The sequence below is a fragment of the Dysidea avara genome, chromosome 6 (genome assembly GCF_963678975.1).
Source record: "Dysidea avara chromosome 6, odDysAvar1.4, whole genome shotgun sequence".
NCBI lineage: Eukaryota > Metazoa > Porifera > Demospongiae > Dictyoceratida > Dysideidae > Dysidea > Dysidea avara.
The window spans coordinates 21,605,820-21,625,026 of NC_089277.1; the positions used below are offsets into that span (position 1 = coordinate 21,605,820).

General features: G+C 36.5%; 1 protein-coding gene across 1 annotated transcript in view; it reads right to left on the reverse strand.

The window, feature by feature from the left end:
• Positions 1–17,907, reverse strand: part of LOC136257778 (uncharacterized) — a 91,355-nt gene extending 73,448 nt beyond the window's left edge. Inside the window, exons 1-6 of the mRNA XM_066051084.1 lie at positions 17,791–17,907; positions 16,979–17,101; positions 11,099–11,199; positions 5,522–5,617; positions 4,207–4,335; positions 1,326–1,445 (exon numbers count right to left, since the gene is read on the reverse strand). Coding sequence (XP_065907156.1) covers positions 1,326–1,445; positions 4,207–4,335; positions 5,522–5,617; positions 11,099–11,199; positions 16,979–17,101; positions 17,791–17,861 — 640 coding nt within the window. The 5' untranslated portion in view covers positions 17,862–17,907. The remainder of the gene's footprint in view (positions 1–1,325; positions 1,446–4,206; positions 4,336–5,521; positions 5,618–11,098; positions 11,200–16,978; positions 17,102–17,790) is intronic.
• Positions 17,908–19,207: the final 1,300 nt, after the last annotated feature.

Below are 19,207 nucleotides of genomic sequence, written 5' to 3' on the forward strand. Positions count from 1 at the left end.
TACTGTGCATTTCCATTATGGTATCTTGAGCACAGCAGGGATATAACACTTCTTATAGTTTCACTGTGAATTAATATCGTACACTACTCCAGCTTGTTTCAGTACTTTTTATCAATGTGTTATGGTCCCTACTCTAGTTGAAATTTCCAAATTTTTCTGTGTACTTGTTTGTTAACCTTTTTTTAATTATGACTGGTGAACCCACGCATACCGCATCTGAAATGGCACCGCGTGCCCCAATTATCGTCTGAAAAGTGAAGTATCCATTACGCTTCGTTGTAAGCTATGTTCAACCCATTATGCAACATTTCAAATCAAAAGCTGTTCGAAAATCACCTCTGAAATCCACGCATACCGAAAGAAAGAAATGGTGCTGCGCCCCAGTTATATCAATTATCATCTGAAAAGTGAAGTATCCATTACACTTCGTTGTCGGCTATGTTCAACCCGTTACACAACAGTATGACTGAATAAAGAACTGTTTGAAAAGCACCTCTGCTATCAAAATAGCCACTATGACAAATACAGACGATTTCTGTTACGGAAGCCATCACGTGCTATTGCCAAATCGACACTTTTCGCTGTCAGCAAAGATGAATGGGACACAAAGGAGGACACTGGTAAGTCTATGAAGAATGCATTGTACGTACTGCGGTATGCCAAAAGGTACCTGTTGGGCCAAAGCAACATCGAACAGTGAAAAAATCAAGCTGGAGCCTTAGCCATTATCGAGTTACGCTTGTCTGAAGGCATCAGTCAGTTACTTACTTACTTACTGAGTCAGTAGAAAATTCCGTTAAATATATTATTTTAAAATTCCGTAGCTACTTATTGGAAGTGTATCAGGTTGATCTGAAAGCTTGTTTGGGCTTAGTTTCACCTAACCAATACTGTCTGATCTTCGTTAGTGGAAATTGAAGCTGTTTTTGGGGTAATATTATTTCGTGGGCCATGCCTACTCCTTTGTGGTCCCTACTATACACTACTATCATAGTGTATGATATCAAACAGTTAATGGCTTGTCAGCCAATGATCTAGCACCATGACTATATACACAATTGGCACTATTACAACTATAATTGCACCTAGCCATTTCTGCACTGATAATGGTTAACAAAATGGAATATTGCAGATAGTGTGAGCCTCTCAATAGTAATTACCTCTTTGTAACAATCATAGCTACAGTATTAAAATGCTGCTGACTACCTTATGCAGGTTTTCTTTATAGTAGCCACAAGTATATAAAAACCTGGTCTGAAGGTGACTGTTATACACAGGTTCCACTGTATAATAGACAACAACAAATATGAATTATAAACTATTACCTGCACACTTTGTTGCATTAACTTGTAAACGGTATCCTTCCTCACAAGCACACCGAAAAGTTCCTGGTAAATTTTCACAAACTTGTTCACATCTACCTCGGTCATTGCATTCATTAATGTCTGCAATGTATAGAGATATTTCATTTACGTATAATATACTGAGTAGGCTGAATATTGTTTGTATGATATTATATTATATACATCTATTGATTTACAATTATTATTCTGATTAGACAGATTTCTTTATAACTACACATTTTGTGAAACATTTAGTGTTAAATTGCTATAACTGAAAAGTATGTGCATCAGCTATTCATTAATTTACAGAATTCTGTTTAAATACTCTAATACAGCATACACTAGCTGACAAAATTGAACAGTCAATTTGTCATTTACATATTAATCAAATGTTTGGTAAATGACATTTGGATGTTTGAGTAATAGAGTACCTTGATAGTAATCTTTGATAGTAATCTGCAATTTTACATAATGACAGCACTTGTCAATGACTGTTTTATTGCCTGACGGATTATTTTAATTGGAAATAATGTTCTTAGTAACACAGATGTAAAAATTGATGTATTATACTATTAGCATTTCTCGACTGCAAAATGTTTCCTATTCAATCTCTGAGTTGGTAAGCCAGATGTAAGTATTTCTAGTACTGTGTGAACAAAATGGTGTCCTAAACTTGCTAACCCAGATGTTAGTCATACAGAAACCTTTCATTAATTGGTTGGGCTATTATATTTAATAGAAAATTGAAATTTCAAACATAAATTACATATCCCATTGATATACTGTACATTATCTTGACCAAAGCCAGGTAACAACCCTTCTGTGTCATTATGAGATGGAAAATCACTTTTATTTGTATACATGCACTTCAGGCCACATAAACTTAATTATTACTTATCCCCGCCTGCATCACCATTTTTCTTACCACATCAAGGATTTTTTGCACCACTGGTGGCTAAGGGAGACCAACTAGCACCTTTTGTAGTTGGTACCTTGCTAAAGCAGTCTAAGAAAATCGCATTTTGAGCCATCTTAACTAGCTAATTTAGCTATCTAGTTAGTAAAAATAAAATAAAATCCACCTCCCGCACTGCTATTTTGAGTACAGGAGGATGAGAAACTAATAATTAAGCCTTAAGCTGCTTTTTCATAAGTTTCATTGAGGTTGGATATTATGTTAAGACTTTATAGTTGTTGATAGTGCAAGCCCACCTATTTCATGAGTTACATTTTGTTGCTTAAAACTGAAGTGCTGTGATATGTATTCATTGACTGATTATTAGAACAGTATTGTACCATTGCAATAAAAATTCATAAATGCATGGGCCATTTTAATTACCCAAATAGAGTACACACTTTCCCAGTAAATCTTACTGTCAACAATAATCATGGATTCAAACCTGAAGCCACTGAGAGTAAAGATGTAGTACAGTAAAGTTAAAAGCTCTACAACTTGCATTATAATTACATGACTGTCCCATTACCATGCATAATTTGAATAACATACTTGTTATCTCTTCTGTTGTTACTTAGTTTACTTGTAGCCTATGCTTGCTTAGTTTTCATATTGCTACCATAGTTATCCTGTAAAAGTATTTACACTTTAAAATGATAATTTTTCCAGTGTCTTATTTTTATTAAAAAGGTGCTTAATTGTTCCACATGCATACATAATAAAAACAAATAATGTACAGATAATGTAAAACAATAAGAAGTGAATATTCCTATTGTGCTACAGACATTCTGTAATCAGTAGCTAGGGACATTCACTTCTTATTGCTTTACAATATCTGGACATAATGTACTACTCTGATCCAGCTTGTTTCAGTACTTTTTATTGCAGCAGTACTACATTGTCCCTACTCTAGTTTAAAATTCCAAATTTTTTTGTTGTATTTGTTTGTGAACTTTTTTTATTAAATCATGACTAGCTAGCTACCCTCACATAATGTAATACAATTCTAGTTTTAATCACATTCATGAGTGAAGTCATGATCTGCAGCAATCGTGAATCTAATAATCACAAGGGGTTGTCCATTTACATTCCAGCTGTATCGGCCTACTACTGTTATATACACACTTTATAACAAGGTCTGGCATAGCCTCCAGACTAATTCACATACACGCAGCCAAGCCAGATTAATTCACTTGCAACAGTAGTCTACTTTCATACATACAATTTGCACATACCATTCTACAAGTAGTCCATTCCTAGTGGCACGTGACGTCTCGTCTAAAATGGAGAACAGCTCACTTCTTTGTGCATACCATTCTACAAGTAGTCCAACACCTGGTGACAGGCGATTTCTTGTCTACAATGGAGCACAGCTCACCGAACTACCCACCAGGAGCTGAGACACATGTATTCCAATATGCTAGTGCAATTACATTGTGTAATATGCATGCCTGGAGATCAAAACCATACTGTGCTATGGCCGCTATAGTTACTGTACATGGAAGGATAAAGGTAAGACAATAGCACATGTATTGTATGACTATCAACATGCCGAAGATTTCTTCTTAAGTGAATTCAAAGTGTTTCTGTGAAAGATATAGGACCATAGCTGTAGCCACTTTTCCATTACACTTGACACAATACATGAGGCAGTAAGTAGAAAATGCCATTGAATACATTTTTTTTTTTAATTCTGCAGCAATTAACAAAAACATTTTGAGTCAATCTGTGGGCTAGATTTTACCCAACCAATACTGTTATGTCATCATGAGGGGAAATCGAGGCATATTCTTGGGTAATATTTTATCACAGGCCATGCCCACACCTTCGTCGTCCTTACTATACAGCACTATCATACTGTATGATGCTCAACAATCTGAAGATGTGGTGAAAATAAATGTACTTCACCTATGCAGTTAAAGAATGAGTGTGGATCATTTTCATATCCAAGGATACATTCACAAAAGTAAGATCCAGCAGTATTAAAGCACTGTTGAAGACTTCCACATGTATTTGGATTTCCACATTCATCTACATCTGCATTAAAACAGAACACTCGAGATACAAACATATGAGTTGAAAAATATGCATACAATGTATAGATAGCCTAGGATGCACTTAGTATGCTTAGGTAACACAGTATACAGCTGTATGTATGTTGTTTTTTACACAGTAGTTTAGTAGACTTAGTAAAAATAATTCAAATATGTGAGGGCATGTGGGCACAAACTACACACTAACTATAACGCAACAGGTTAATCTCAGTACTAATGGAACATCTGCATTCTGTAATGAAACTGGCATAACATAAAAGTTATGAGTCATGAAGTTTGAAAAAGTTGGCAAAATTATGTACCAACGATTCCAACATTCCGTACTTTTGCAGACCCAGTCACATGTTAGCTGAGAGTTACAGCACTGCCACACATGTGTACAAAAAATACAGTACGAGGGGGTGTGTCGAGAGGCTAATACAGCATGAGGCGAAGCCGAATGCTGTATTTGCCTTGAGACACCCCCCGAGTACTGTATTTTTCATACACACAAGCAAGGCGGTGCTTTAACTATTATACTGTACTTCCTGGTCATCTGGCTCGGAGCAATTTTCTCTAGTACTCAAACTGTTGGGATTTTCGGTGATAAGGATATCTGTAAGTGTTTATAGATTCTATTTCTAGTCGTATAACAAACTAATAGGATTATTTTGGCTAGTTTTAAGAGTCGTATTTAAAAGCTTCATGATCAGACAATTAGTAAGTGTTTATACAATCTATTTCTAGCTGTAGAACAAACTCGTAGGATTAGTTTGGCTGGTTTTAGCGATTGTTTACATAATATTCCTTAAATAAATTCTCCACATAACTGTACTGTATTTGCCCAAGTGTGCTGTATTTGCCCAATTAGCTGCATAACTGTACTGTATGACTCATACAGTACATTTATGCAGCTGATTAGTACTGTATGGACAATACGATATGCATGCAGCATCGCTTTGATCCTCCCACACAAAGTACAATATATGCTGTTAAAACAGTTATCATTATAATTATATATTCTCATGAATAAACGTTTTTTCAATTACACTGCTATAATATGCACTGCAATAGTTAATATAGCATAACATACTTAGACATGCACATAAGGGTGACTATCTCATGTTGTCATACATGCATTGACCACTTATAATACAAACATACATATGTAAAACACATTTCTTTCATACCTGTTACACAGCTAGTGCCACTCCATCCTGCTGTACATGTACATGTATCAGGAGACGTACAAGTGCCACCATTGAAGCATCCTTGCTTGCAGTAAGCTGTATAGCAACACATAAGGTACATGCATAAATGTACAAAAGCATATGATGACACATACATTAGAGTTGGACCAATTCCAACCTTTTCCAAAATTGTGGTACCCTATAGTTAACCAATTTACATTGTAGTACTCTATAAGTTACACTTGTGCATAATACACTAATACATAGTAGTTATGAGATGGTGCACATATGTACTGTGTACCACAAGTCAAAGCTGCTGATCAGATAAGGCTTCAACCATTACTCTTGTGGTCACCACAAAACATCAACAATTACCTAACAGTAAATGCTTGCCAGAGCCTTTGATACCAACATTCCTGGGATAAGGGAAGCAGAAAAGGGATGAAAACAGAAAGTAAGAATGAGAACAACCAAGGAAAAATTCCTGAAAGAGGTCATTATATCAATGTAAAAGTTGGGTTTTACTAAGTTTAATTGGAGTATTGTTGGGTCTTTCTGGCTTAACAATTGAAACATTCTCATAAACAATCATTCTGTATTAAAATGCTCAGTCAAGAATTTTCTTAACCACTAGTCCACTGCCCTACCAGGGACCAGCATTGTGAAAGCCTGCTTGTGGACTGGCTGGAAAGGTATTGACTTGTTAACATTGAAAGCTAGCTAATAGAAACTTTTGTAGTAAAAAAAATATAATAAAACGTTTACCAAGTATTCCAATTAACTCATACAGGTTGAGAAGTTGCACCCACAGCCTCAGGATAAAAGTCACATGATGGGTTTTTGGCAGCTGCAGTATAGTGTCATGAGGCTATGACTTTGACCTTATCATGAAAATATATAAGTTTCGTGGATCCTATGTGGTCTTGTTATAAGATTATAAAGTACATTTTAAATTAGGACCTGCTATGATCTTAGTATGCCTTACTGTTGCTATGTTTGTAATCTACATGATGTGGTCACTATAATAAGGTTGTAATATTAATGAGGTCATAAAGTACACTTTGGATGCCTAAACACTTGACAGGTTTACGTTTTGTAAAGTGGTGATGTTTATGAAAATGTAAGGCATACTAAGATTAAACATGATCATACTAAGATCATAATGTAAGGCATACTAAGATGTAAAGAGGTGATGTTACAATGTGGTCTTGTAAAGAGGTGATGTTTATAAAAATGTGGTCTTTTTTTTTTAAAGGCACCCTCTGGGTGAGTTGTGTATCATAATTATATTGTACATGTATGTACTGTAGTTTTGACCATTTCATTTCATTACAGATTTCTGATACATTTAAAGTAATGATCAAAAACTCAACAGCAATAGAGTATATAAGTGATTCAAGTCCTTAATAATGCAAAAATCAATGTCTCTTGGCTTCTGTGGGTAGGATTAACCACAAAATGATCATAGCTACCAGCTTTGCAAAACCTATCACTCTGAAAGTACGGTAACTGCATGGTCAGGTGGGTTTCTAGAGATTCTGGCTAAAATTTGAATAGGAATTTAACCAACACTGAATTAAGGATTAAATGTACATTTCCAGGTGTAGGTAACCTCCCTTAATTGTTTCCCTACTTTTTAAACCAGACACTTGCCCAGTTTACTGAAATTGTTTTCATAAAGGTGTGTGTGTGTGTGTGCATGTGCATGTGCATGTGTGTGTGTGTGTGTGTACCTATCTGTCTGTACACACCCACGTGAGCAAAATTGTTAAATGGTAAAAGCAGCTTTTATGCAAGAAGTAAAAACCTGTATTAAACTTCCACACAGATAACCTTTGCTCTGAGGTGGTTTTTTTTTTCAGTGGTCTGAAATACGAGTGTGGCGAATCTCCTCATACTTTGTGAATTACCTTCCCTTCAGGTTTTAAGGTGTTTAACAACTGAAAAACGATAATGCAGGCCTCATAAACTACAGAAATAGCCCATCATGTTTAGCATGTTACATAGTGTTACAAATAAAAACATTATGAGAAGTACCTTTACAATCAATCCAGTCATTACAGAAAATATGGACAGATTTCACGTGCTAACACAAATCAACACCTTTCACTGACACAAAGAAGGACAAAGGTAAGTCCATGGTGCATACATTTTATGTACTGCCATATGCAAAAAGGCACCTGTTGGGCTGAAGTAGTGTCTAACAGTGAAAAAATCACACTCGTACCCTTACACACTTGTACCTGCCATTATTGAGTTATGCTTGTCTGAAGGCATCAGGCTGGCAGTTAGTCAGTAGAAATTTGTGCTAATAAACTACTTTTATGCTACAACCTATCAGAGCATTTTTCTCGACTTTGAGGACACTAAGTCTAACTAACCAATGCTGCCAAGTACTGAAGGTATTGTAAGGCTGGTATTTGGTCAATTGAGAAAGTGCAAACCTTCATAATCCCTACAATGCTAGCTTTACAGTATGGTAATACCGTATCGTAAAGTACGATAGTACTGTATAGTAGGAACCACAGAGGTGTGGGTGTGACCCACAAAAAAATTACCCAAAACCTGCCTCAATTTTCCCTGACAATGATGAGGCAGTATTGGTTAGGTAAAACTAAGCTCAAACAAGCTTTCAGATTGACCTGAAATGCTTTCAACAAATTGCTACAGCATTTAAAAAATTATTAAATGGAATTTTCTACTGACAGACTGACAGACTGACTGACTGATGCCTTTAGACAAGCACAACTCGATAATGGCTAATGGCTTGATTTCTTCACTGTTCAGCATCGCTTCGGCCTGAGAGGTGCCTTTTGGCATACCACAGTACATATAATGCATTCTTCATGGACTTACCAGTGTCTTCCTTTGTGCCTCATTTATCTTGACAGACAGCAAAAGGTGTCAATTTGGTAGTAACACACGATGGCTTCCCTTCATAATGAAAATCTTCTGTATTTTTCATAATGGCTACTTTGATTGCAGAGGTGCTTTTCAAACAATTCTTTATTCATAATGCTGTGTAATGGGTTGAAAATAGCTGACAACAAAGTATAATGGATACTTCACTTTTCAGATGATAATTGATAGCTGGGGCATGCAGTGCCGTTTCTTTCTTGTAATGCAGTACGCATGGGTTCACCAGTCATAACAATGTTATTTTGCAAAAAAAAGTTTAAGCAAACACAAAAAAATGGAGTAGAGATCATAGCACATCGAATAAAAGTACTGGAGTAGTGCACAATATTAAATCACAGTAAAACTATAAGAAGTGTTATATCCCTACTGTGCTCAAGATACCATAAGAAGAGCACAGTAGGGATAGCTATATCACTTCTTATTGTTTTACTGTGATTTAATATCATGCACTACTCCAGCTTGTTTCAGTACATTTTATTGATGTGCTATGGTCCCTACTCTTTACAATTTTTGTGTACTTGTGATTACGGAGATTTGCACTTTCTCACAGAAATCATATTGACCAAAAACCAGCTTTACAATACCTTCATGATGCCTTGGTAGCTATGGTTAGGTAGTAGTCCAATTGAAGCAGCCAGGAAGGGCGTCAGAGAAGGTGCGACCAGTGAGGCCAGAGCCTTACTACTTTTTGGCTGGAAACAAAAAAATAATTTCAAAACAAAACCATAAGTATAGTGAACATGCAATAGCAACAATTGACAGAAACAATACTTACCTAACCTATTTTTCGCTCAAAACAGCTTTACAAGGGTGTATCATGTACAGTAAGTACATGGTGTAGGTTAATCTGTGACCATAGTCAAAGTCTTGACTGGCTGAAATCTTGCTTTGATCTGTGACTAAGACCTTTTTTAGCTTTGACCAGTGACTTAGCTATAACTTTTCAATTGTGGGTTGGTAAATTTTCCCCTTGACTGTTGACTTGGCACAATTTTGGCGGCCTAGTAGACTTTGACCATAGCTGCAGATCTACCCACAGTGAGTGACCGTGTGTCACCCCTTGCTTTTTCTTGACTTCGTTTGTGTTAGGCGCCTCTAAAAATAATTATTACATTTAGCCTTTCCTTTGTTTCTCCATGTAGCTATTTTGGAAACATTGAATAAACTGTAATGGAGGTGCTTTTTGGCAGTATCCAGTTATATCGTTAAACACTTGCAAGCTAACTAGCACTCTGCACACAGTGCTAGCTACAGCCCTTCCAAATAGCATCTCAAAATGTCCAATTGGAAAGGGGGAGGGAACATCCCCCCAGAGTGAGCCTTACCACTTTCACTTTTACTCTGATGTCCCTGTGGAGCAGCCAAAAATGTTTCCAATATATTGCTACAGAACTTTGAACAATATTTATTTCTACTGACTGATCAACCAATTGCTTGATGCCTTCAGGTAAGCATAACTCATTAATAGCTAGGTGTATGGAGTTAAGTTTTTCACCACTAGACGTTTTTTCATCCCGACAGGTGCCTTTTGACATACCGCAGTACGTATAATGTACACAGTTCCTTTTGTCCTCCTTTGTGTCCCATTTCATGTTTAGTTTTCCTAAAGTATGTCTGTAGTGAAAACTGTCTGTAGTGACTGGATTGATTGCATAGATGCTTCTCGTAATGTTCTTCATCTGTAACACTGTGTAACAGGCAGACGATAGCTGAAAATGAAGTGTAATGATGAATGGTTTTTTCACTGTGCATAATTGATAGTTAAGGTACTCATCTAGATGAACACATAAAGTATGGCCCCATTCTTTCTTTGATGCAGTGTGTGCTGGTTCACCAGTCATCAAAAAAGTAACAAACAAGTCAGAGGAAAATATAGGAGATAAGGAATCATAACCATAAAAGTAGTGAAATGAGAGGTCACCTACACCTGCAGATACATGTACTAATTCAGTCATGGGTATAGTACTACAGCAGGGATTAAATGTCCACTAGTATATCTGCAGGTGTAGAAGACCTTCCATGTTTCACTACTTTTTATGGCTGACTACTGTAAACTTGCAGCTTGAACACCACAAGTTGTGCTTTAGCACTTCTTAAAAAACAATTGCTTTATAAATAGGAACAGAGCATTAACTGACTCGATGGTCATTATTGTGTGTAATGTCTTGAGACTATGACTTTGTGTAACTACGATGTACTAGGCAAATGATATACAATATATATATGTGAAGCAAAATACAGTAGCAAGAATAACATAATAAAACCTCATGCACTCATTGATGTTCCCTTCATGGATTGGTGGCCATCCATCTTTGTGTATATGTAGTGGTCAAAACCAACCAAACTTTTATGGTTCAGTTATCCATGGCTAGAAGTTTTCATTGAGCTACTAACTATAATATGCTGAGAGACTTTTCCTTTGAATTCACTTACTAGCAATAAATATTGGTATACTGTAGCTACATAAGAGATTTTTCCATACATGGAATACCACTTTAAGTTATCCATCCATGTAGGTCTATTGTTTCATTAATTTTTACCTTGCTTGTATGACATTTTTAATTATTAAAGTCTACAGAAATGGATTTAATTTGTGATGAACAAAGCATTGCATAACAGTGCATGATGTATTCTACTGTAGCTTCAATACACACTTACATTGACATGAAGGAGGATTTCCTATATATCCAGTGCAGCAATGTTCAATTGTTCTATTTACAGCCTCACTGATGTAGAATGTCATTTCTCTAAAAGCTATTCTAAACACAATTGTAACAAATATACAAAGTTATAGCATGCACACAAATTATGGTAGATGTATATACAATCTAACCCAAAACAGCCAAGCTGTAAAAAAAGAGTGCGGCCCCCAAAAAGGCTATGGTGAAAAAAGATGTGAAATCCAAGGTGGCAGCCAAGAAATAGCTGTGATGGTAGGTTAATGGTAAAAATTTTAATAACAACAATTCAGGTGAATTTTGGTGCCGCTTGGTCTTGGCACAAAATTCACCTGAATTGTCGTTATTAAAATTTTTACCATTAACCTACCATCACAGCTATTTCTTGGCCGCCACCTTGGATTTCACATCTTTTTTCACCATAGCCTTTTTGGGGGCCGCACTCTTGTTTTACAGCTTGGCTGTTTTGGATTAGATTTCACTTCTTTTTGTATTTGTATACCCCAAAGCTGGCCTATGGCCGGCTTTGAGGTTTTTTTAACCTATATTTTTTTTCTTTACCACAGGAAGAAGAAAAAGATGAAACAAATGTTGAATGTTTTAAATATTTCTGATTTTATCAGTAAATGTACATTTTATATATGTAATACATATATTTATTACAGAACTTTCCATGGTGATTTCTTTGTAACTGAACACTCTACAAGGTAACTTCTGATCTCTCTACAGGGCGAATTGTTTGTAGCTGAACGATCTACAAGGTAACTTCTTCTAGCTGATCTCTCTACAGGGTGATTTGCTTGTAGCTGAACTCTCTACAAGGAAATCTCTTCTAACTGAGCTCTGTACAGGGTGAATTGTTTGTAGCTGAACTATCTACAAGGTAACTTCTTCTAGCTGATCTCTCTACAGGGTGATTTGTTTGTAGCTGAACGATCTACAAGGTAACTTTTTCTAGCTGATCTCTCTACAGGGTGATTTGTTTGTAGCTGAACTCTCTACAAGGAAACCTCTTCTAACTGAGCTCTGTACACGGTGAATTATTTGTAGCTGAACTATCTACAAGGTAACTTCTTCTAGCTGATCTCTCTACAGGGTGATTTGTTTGTAGCTGAATTCTGTATAGGTGATTTGTTTGCAGCTGAGCTGTTTACAGAATGGTTTCTTTGTAGCTGAACTCTCTACAAGGTAACTTCTTATAGCTGATGTATCTACAGGGTCACTAGTTTGTAGCTGAATTCTCTACATGGTGGTTTCTTTGTAACTGAACTATCTATAAGGTGACTTCTTCTAGCTGATCTTTCTACAGGGTGATTTGTTTGTAACTGAAATCTCTACAAGAAAACTTCTTCTAACTGATCTCTGAACAGGGTGAATTGTTTGTAGCTGAACTCTCTACAAGGTAACTTCTTCCAGCTGATGTCTCTACAAGGTCACTAGTTTGTAGCTGAACTCTCTACATGGTGGTTTCTTTGTAACTGAACTCCCTACAAGGTGACTTCTTCTAGCTGATCTCTCTACAGGGCAATTTGTTTGTAGCTGAACTCTCACATGATTGTTTCTTTGAAGCTGAACTCTCTACAAGGTGATTTCTTCTAGCTGATCTTTCTACAGGGTGATTTGTTTGTAACTGAATTCTCTACAAGGAAACTTCTTCTAGCTGACCTCTCTACAGGGAGATTTGTTTGTAGCTAAACTCTCTACAGGTGATTTGTTTGCGGATGAATTCTCTACATGATGGTTTCTTTGTAGCTGAACTCTCTACAAGGTAACTTCTTCTAGCTGATCTCTCTACAGGGCGATTTGTTTGTAGCTGAACTCTCTACATGGTGGTTTCTTTGTAGCTGAACTCTACAAGGTGATTTCTTCTAGCTGAACTATCTCTTTCCATAGTTGAACTCCCTACAAGGTAACTTCTTCTAGCTGGTCTCTCTACAGGGTAAATAGTTTGTAGCTGAACTCTCTACATAGTGATTTGTTTGTAGCTGATCTCTATACAGGTTACTTGTTTCTAACAGATCTTTTGAATTCTGTTCAGGGTGACTGCTCTATTAGGATGACTGCTCTATTAGAGTATCTCGATCTCGCACTTGCTACATCAAGTTGGATTTCGTGTTGTAACTCCGTGGCTTTAAGTCTGATTCTTCTACACCATTGAAGAGCCTTTCTAAGATGATTACTCCATCTGTACAGCGAATTTCAAAGCATTCCCCCAAGCGGTTTATCTGGTAGGCGTGGCAAGTAGTCGTTTTTTATTAGTTAATCTCGGTTGCATAATTGTTACACACTTTTGGTAGCGATTCCGGAAGAATTTTAAAATTAATGGAAATAGTTTTTATTTAGCATAGCCTTGTGCAGTACTCCCTAAGGATCTCATAAACACTTAGTTTTTAAAAATCCATCCTAGAATGGTAGAGTTATAAGCAGTTTTGTCCTGGAAAATAGGCAAAATTTTCTCCGTATCTTTCCATTGAAAATAGTCCCAAAAATGGCACAATTGAATGAATGTTTATAACTGAGCTTTGCAATAACATTTTGAACTTCTGTTTTCTGTTATTAATACCTTAATACATGGACCACAGTGTAACCTTACTTGTAAGACCCTCTGAATAAAGGTCACCTCCATAGAAAGCCACTAAATAGTTGTATGCATTTAGGATCTTGTGGAAGGCAAAGCAGCATACACATGGTGAAGTTCAACCACTCTGTAGCAGTCACCTCCACTCAAAAATACAATGTGCATGCAAAGCAAGGAGGTGTACTGTTGATTTATAGCTGCTTATATGATTATTTTTTCTCTTAATGTACAGCTCCTTGACAGCTACCAAAATGGTGCATCAAAGAGATGAGCTATTTGTGGTGCAAATTTGCTAACTTTTAGCATAGTAATATTGAAAACTACATGTACAAAAATGCTCACTTTGGTGTAACTAACATGTGCTAGGTCGTTTCTTGCAAAGAGAACATTACATTGTGGTGGCTATATTGCAAAATAATCTTATAATTGGCATAAAACTACACACAGACATATTTGTAGCAGAAAACTAACTGCACCATCGTATTCCTTGCCCCCAGAAACCCTAAAAATGATCCAATTGTTTGATCAATCACTCGTACGGCAGCGAATTGATTGTGCCAACTCTCCAATGGAAGATTCATGGAGAAAATTTTATGCAAAATTTACGGAATTCCGGAATCGCTACTTTTGGTTGTTTCGTTGTATCTTCCTGATTTTTAGCTCGATTTCTTTCAAACCACAAAAGGTTTGAGGTTCAATAGTTAACCTATTCACCCACCGATTTTCAGCTTCTCCCCATACGCGGTTTACCCTGTAGGCGTGACAACATATTGGTGTTATTCTTCGTGCATAATCGCTCATAACTCTTTGCCTGTTTATGGTATTCCAGCCAAAGTTGGTACCGAGATGCGCCTTTATACCCCTCTTCTGTGTGCCACATTTCAAGGAAATCGGATAAGGCGTTCGCGTTTTATAGCAGTTTTTGTAAGTGTGCGAAAAGAGGAAGAAAAATAATAATAAGAAAAAAAAACGAAGAAACTAAGCCAATTTTTGAAATCGCATATCTCGGGAACGCCTGAAGCGATTTCGCTCAAATTTGGAATGTGGAGTACTGAAGTTGGAGGGAGTGTCCACAGCAAAAATCGTCTTGTTTCATCAGGGCAGCACAGAGCTACGGAGGTGCGAAAATTGCGTTTTCTTTCTTCCTGTCAATATACTCACGGGTTTTGCGCGCCGGCTTCTTGGGCCGCACGACACACTACCGTGTGTCTTGATATTTATCTAATCACTGAATATGAGTGGATTAATTGTGCTAAATTTAATTTGACGGTTTCCACTTTCCCTCCAAAACTATCAACTAAAAACTAGTCTCACTTTCTTTCACAACAACTTGCTAGACATGATCAAGCACAAATGTGTCTTCAGAGTCCAAAGTTTAAAGTAAGTGATTGATTCTATAAAAATTGCAAGCTTTAAATATCGTTTTGTGTATATAATGAGGGATATGTATTGGGCAGAACAAAGCTGAAGACTCGGTAAAACATACATAACACAACATCTTTAACCAGGCTGTAGGACCAGGTGCCCTACTAGGCTACAAACCTTCAGCACTTGCACTGTAATGAATATAAATATTAAATGAATAAAATGAGTGCTATACATGTAGTTTCTTACTTAGGCTAGAAATTATTATAGAGGAATGAGTTTATTGTACAATTATAGCCGCACACACTCAGAACCATTCTTTCCATTATTGCAGTGTGATACTTTTTTATGTACTGTTTGTTATAGAAAGTTGATATTAATAAGTGTAGGAATTTTACAAACTAGTAGAGATCACTATAGTTTAAAAATGAAGTTCATTACAATATATACCACTCTGCGTGGGCAGTTCAAAGGCACCGCCAGTGCCATAATTTGTATATTGCACTGCTGCAGACTGCAGCGAGTGCATTATAACTTATAACGAACTGGTTGTGGTTTTGTAGACCACAACGAGTGCATTATAAGTTATAATGCACCGACCGCAGTGCAATATACAGATATTGCACTGGCTGCGGTTTTGTGCAGCATAGCACAAGTGCCGGTGGCGAAGACCACTACGACACCTCACCTAATAGGTGGAAAGACACTTCACAGATCACTCGAATTCTTTTATAGCTTGACATGTAAAGGGCCATAACGTCACCAATATGTATAATGTTTACAAGCAGCCAATGGCGATCGAAAAAGCCAACGCGGGTGGCCACAACTCTAGTCTGCATATATATAAACGTACTTATACACCTTACTAGTCTGGTGCCATCTTAGCCCAGATTAAACTGTAGTCCACTTCGACAATGACTCAATAAAACAAATATATTCTAAATAATACTAACCTTTACGTTCGATTGTGGTAACCAGTTTTGTCATGCCACCAGATTCGAGTTTAGCCAGTGTGAATAGTAAGAATTATACTAGTATCGTTTAGTAGTTAGGTTTTGTTTACTTAAACCGTCTATTTAGCTGCTTTTTTTTGCTCGAGAGAATCACTATGGCGATTAGTCTGGTGCTTAGTCTATATGGGATGCTGAGCACTACATGATGAGAGTCGAACAGCGAATGCAGGTTAGTGATATAACCCATAGCGTACTAGCTTTCAATATCTCAGGTGGCTGCAGTACTGCAAGGGGAACGTCATCGCAATGTCCGGCTTGGTTACCCACAATCGATGTTAGAAACCTGGCCTTTATAAGTGTTACAGTTGTCTTGTGAGACTCTCCCCACCTATTAGGTGAGTGGTACATAACAGTTATACAACGTGCACTCGTGCTCTGCCTGTATAAATGCACTTGCCTTCGGGCCTAACGGCCCTCAGGCTCATGCGTTTATATCAGGCAGAGCACTCATGGCCATTGTATAACTATATAATATAGCTACTTTGGCCAACATAAACTGTAACCTTACAGTACATTATAAAAACTAATCAAACTAAACATGTAAAAGGAAAGGTTTCTTTAGATTTAGGCTTTAGAAGCACAGTTAACATTCACTTGCTCAATATACAGTACAGTAGTTATGACAGCTCATATCATCATAATAAATTATTATGCTGTAGCAATAATACTTGACAGCTATTAAACTATGTATATGAGAAACACATCCAAAACTGTAAAAATATATTCTGAAAATATGTAGACACATACAGAAACATATTCATTATTCCATGCATAATAGATTCACTACCACACACCTCCACCCATGAGCTGCACCCATTCATATTTGCAACCTCACACAGACCTTATGAATGCAATATAATTTATAGTGCATATACAGTATATACAGTATAATGTATATAGGTACCTGTAGCTTGGACATGTCCCCCAACCCAACCAGCCACAAATGTTCTCACGGAACTCTTCAATAAAAGTGACATTTTCAACACGGCTTCTCATAACATATTGTGTCATCGTCCTATTGCATACACTGAAAAGAAAGGAATTATTATAATAAGTTACATAATTATGTGAGACATATGTACATGATCGGATTTGTGAAAAGGGGTCTTCCAATTCTATGAACTTGTAAGACCATAACTCCATGATCAAAAGCATAAAGCCCTGAAATTTCCTCCGTCTCCTATGTTGGTGCTCACCACTGACCAAAGTTTAAGTCAGCAATCTCAGTGAAGTTATGAATTGTCAAAGTAAATTGAATGTGTGTGTGTGCGTGTGTGTGTGTGTGTGTGTGTGTGTGTGTGTGTGTGTGTGTGTGTGTGTGTGTGTGTGTGTGTGTGTGTGTGTGTGTGTGTGTGTGAGTGTGAGTGTGAGTGTGAGTGTGCATGTGCGTGTGTGTGTGCGTGTGCATGTGCGTGTGCGTGTGTGTGTGCGTGTGCGTGTGTGGAAGACCACTTTTCACCAATCTGGTTACCTTAACAATTATGTACTTACAAAAGTACATTATTTACTGTAAGTATCATGTAGCTACATACACATCACATAGCTACTACTTTTTAAAAATAAAAAGTAAGAGCACACAATTGTTAAACCTCTATAAAAATAGAAAGTATATCATTTACAAGCAGCACACACTAACGGTAGCAATTATTTTTCTGCATCAAAAACTGCCATTGCTGCTACAGAGTAGGTATATATGAAGTATTTAACATTACTTACCCTTCTTGACAATATGCCTTGCCCAAGAACAAGAACAGCAGTACTGCTGTTAAAGTAGCTGAATATTTCATTACTCTGAAGTAAATTGACACCTCGAATGACACTAAATGTGTGTATCTAGGCATATTATACCTTTGCAGATGTCATAAAAATGTAACAATTTTATATGTTATATTATCATAACCCCTTATGAATATCTTAAGGTGACCATAGCAACAGCCAACCAGTCTCCAAATGTTAGTGTTGATAGACCATGTCGAAACACAAATGCTATATTATAGTAAACACATCATAGCTACAATGCTTTAGAATTGTAACAAAAAGTTTGTATATAGCAAAGCTAGATTTTATTCCTTTTGCGATTTACAATGCCATACCACCATAAGAGAGCTGGGTTCAGTGGATTGTTAATGGGTTACAAAAATGAATAAACCAATATTGGTAGTTGGAAGTTTCTTCCTGCACTAGAAGATATTGAATGGATTAAACAATATACATTGTACCATATTACAGTATATACTTTCCAATATTAGTATCAGTACTACACTGAATTTCTATCCAACTGACTTTAGGACAAACATATGTAGTAAATCCTATTAGCTATGTTAAATAGTGATACATACGAATAACGTACAGTCACTTTACATTTGTTCTACAGATGATTGATGAAAGCAATGCTATCTGTAAGTATGCACTATACAGTGACAGCTATCATTATGTATTGTACATGTGTTTCTAGGATTTACATGGCATGCAATGTATAGATGGTAATGGCATAACTGTAGTACACATATGCAAAAAGTCCCTTAAAACCATTAGATATCAAATTAGACTTTTCTGCTATTAAATAAGAACTGAAAGTAAACTAATACTGTTACATCACCATGGAGTCATTTAATAACATTATTATATTGCCGCTATAATGTTACAAGCCATACAAATAGTATGTCCAGTTTCCTTATTTCTATAGCCTCTTACAAGACCAACTAACCCACAGAGGACCAAACAAGGTAGTGTAATAATTTATAATTCAAGACAGTCAGTCAGGTAGCTATTTACCTACTTTGTTTGGACTCTCCATGTCATTAACTACATTATTTACAATGTGTGTAAGTTTATATAACTCCATATTTGGTAAATGACACATGATCAGTAGTAGACTGACTAATGAAACCAGATATAAATACAGAATTACTGGCCACAGCAAGGAAAACTGGTGCACTACACCATAAGTAGCTATATAAAGAATAATTACCGAAAACATAATTTCATACAATGTCATAAGTACTTACAGTTCTATGTCCCACTCTGAGATTTATAACACTGTTTTCTAATGCTATAAGCTGTCCTTACATACGTACTGATTTGATTGATTTGATTTACAATGCAATGCTCTCCATTTCCAGCACACCATAAA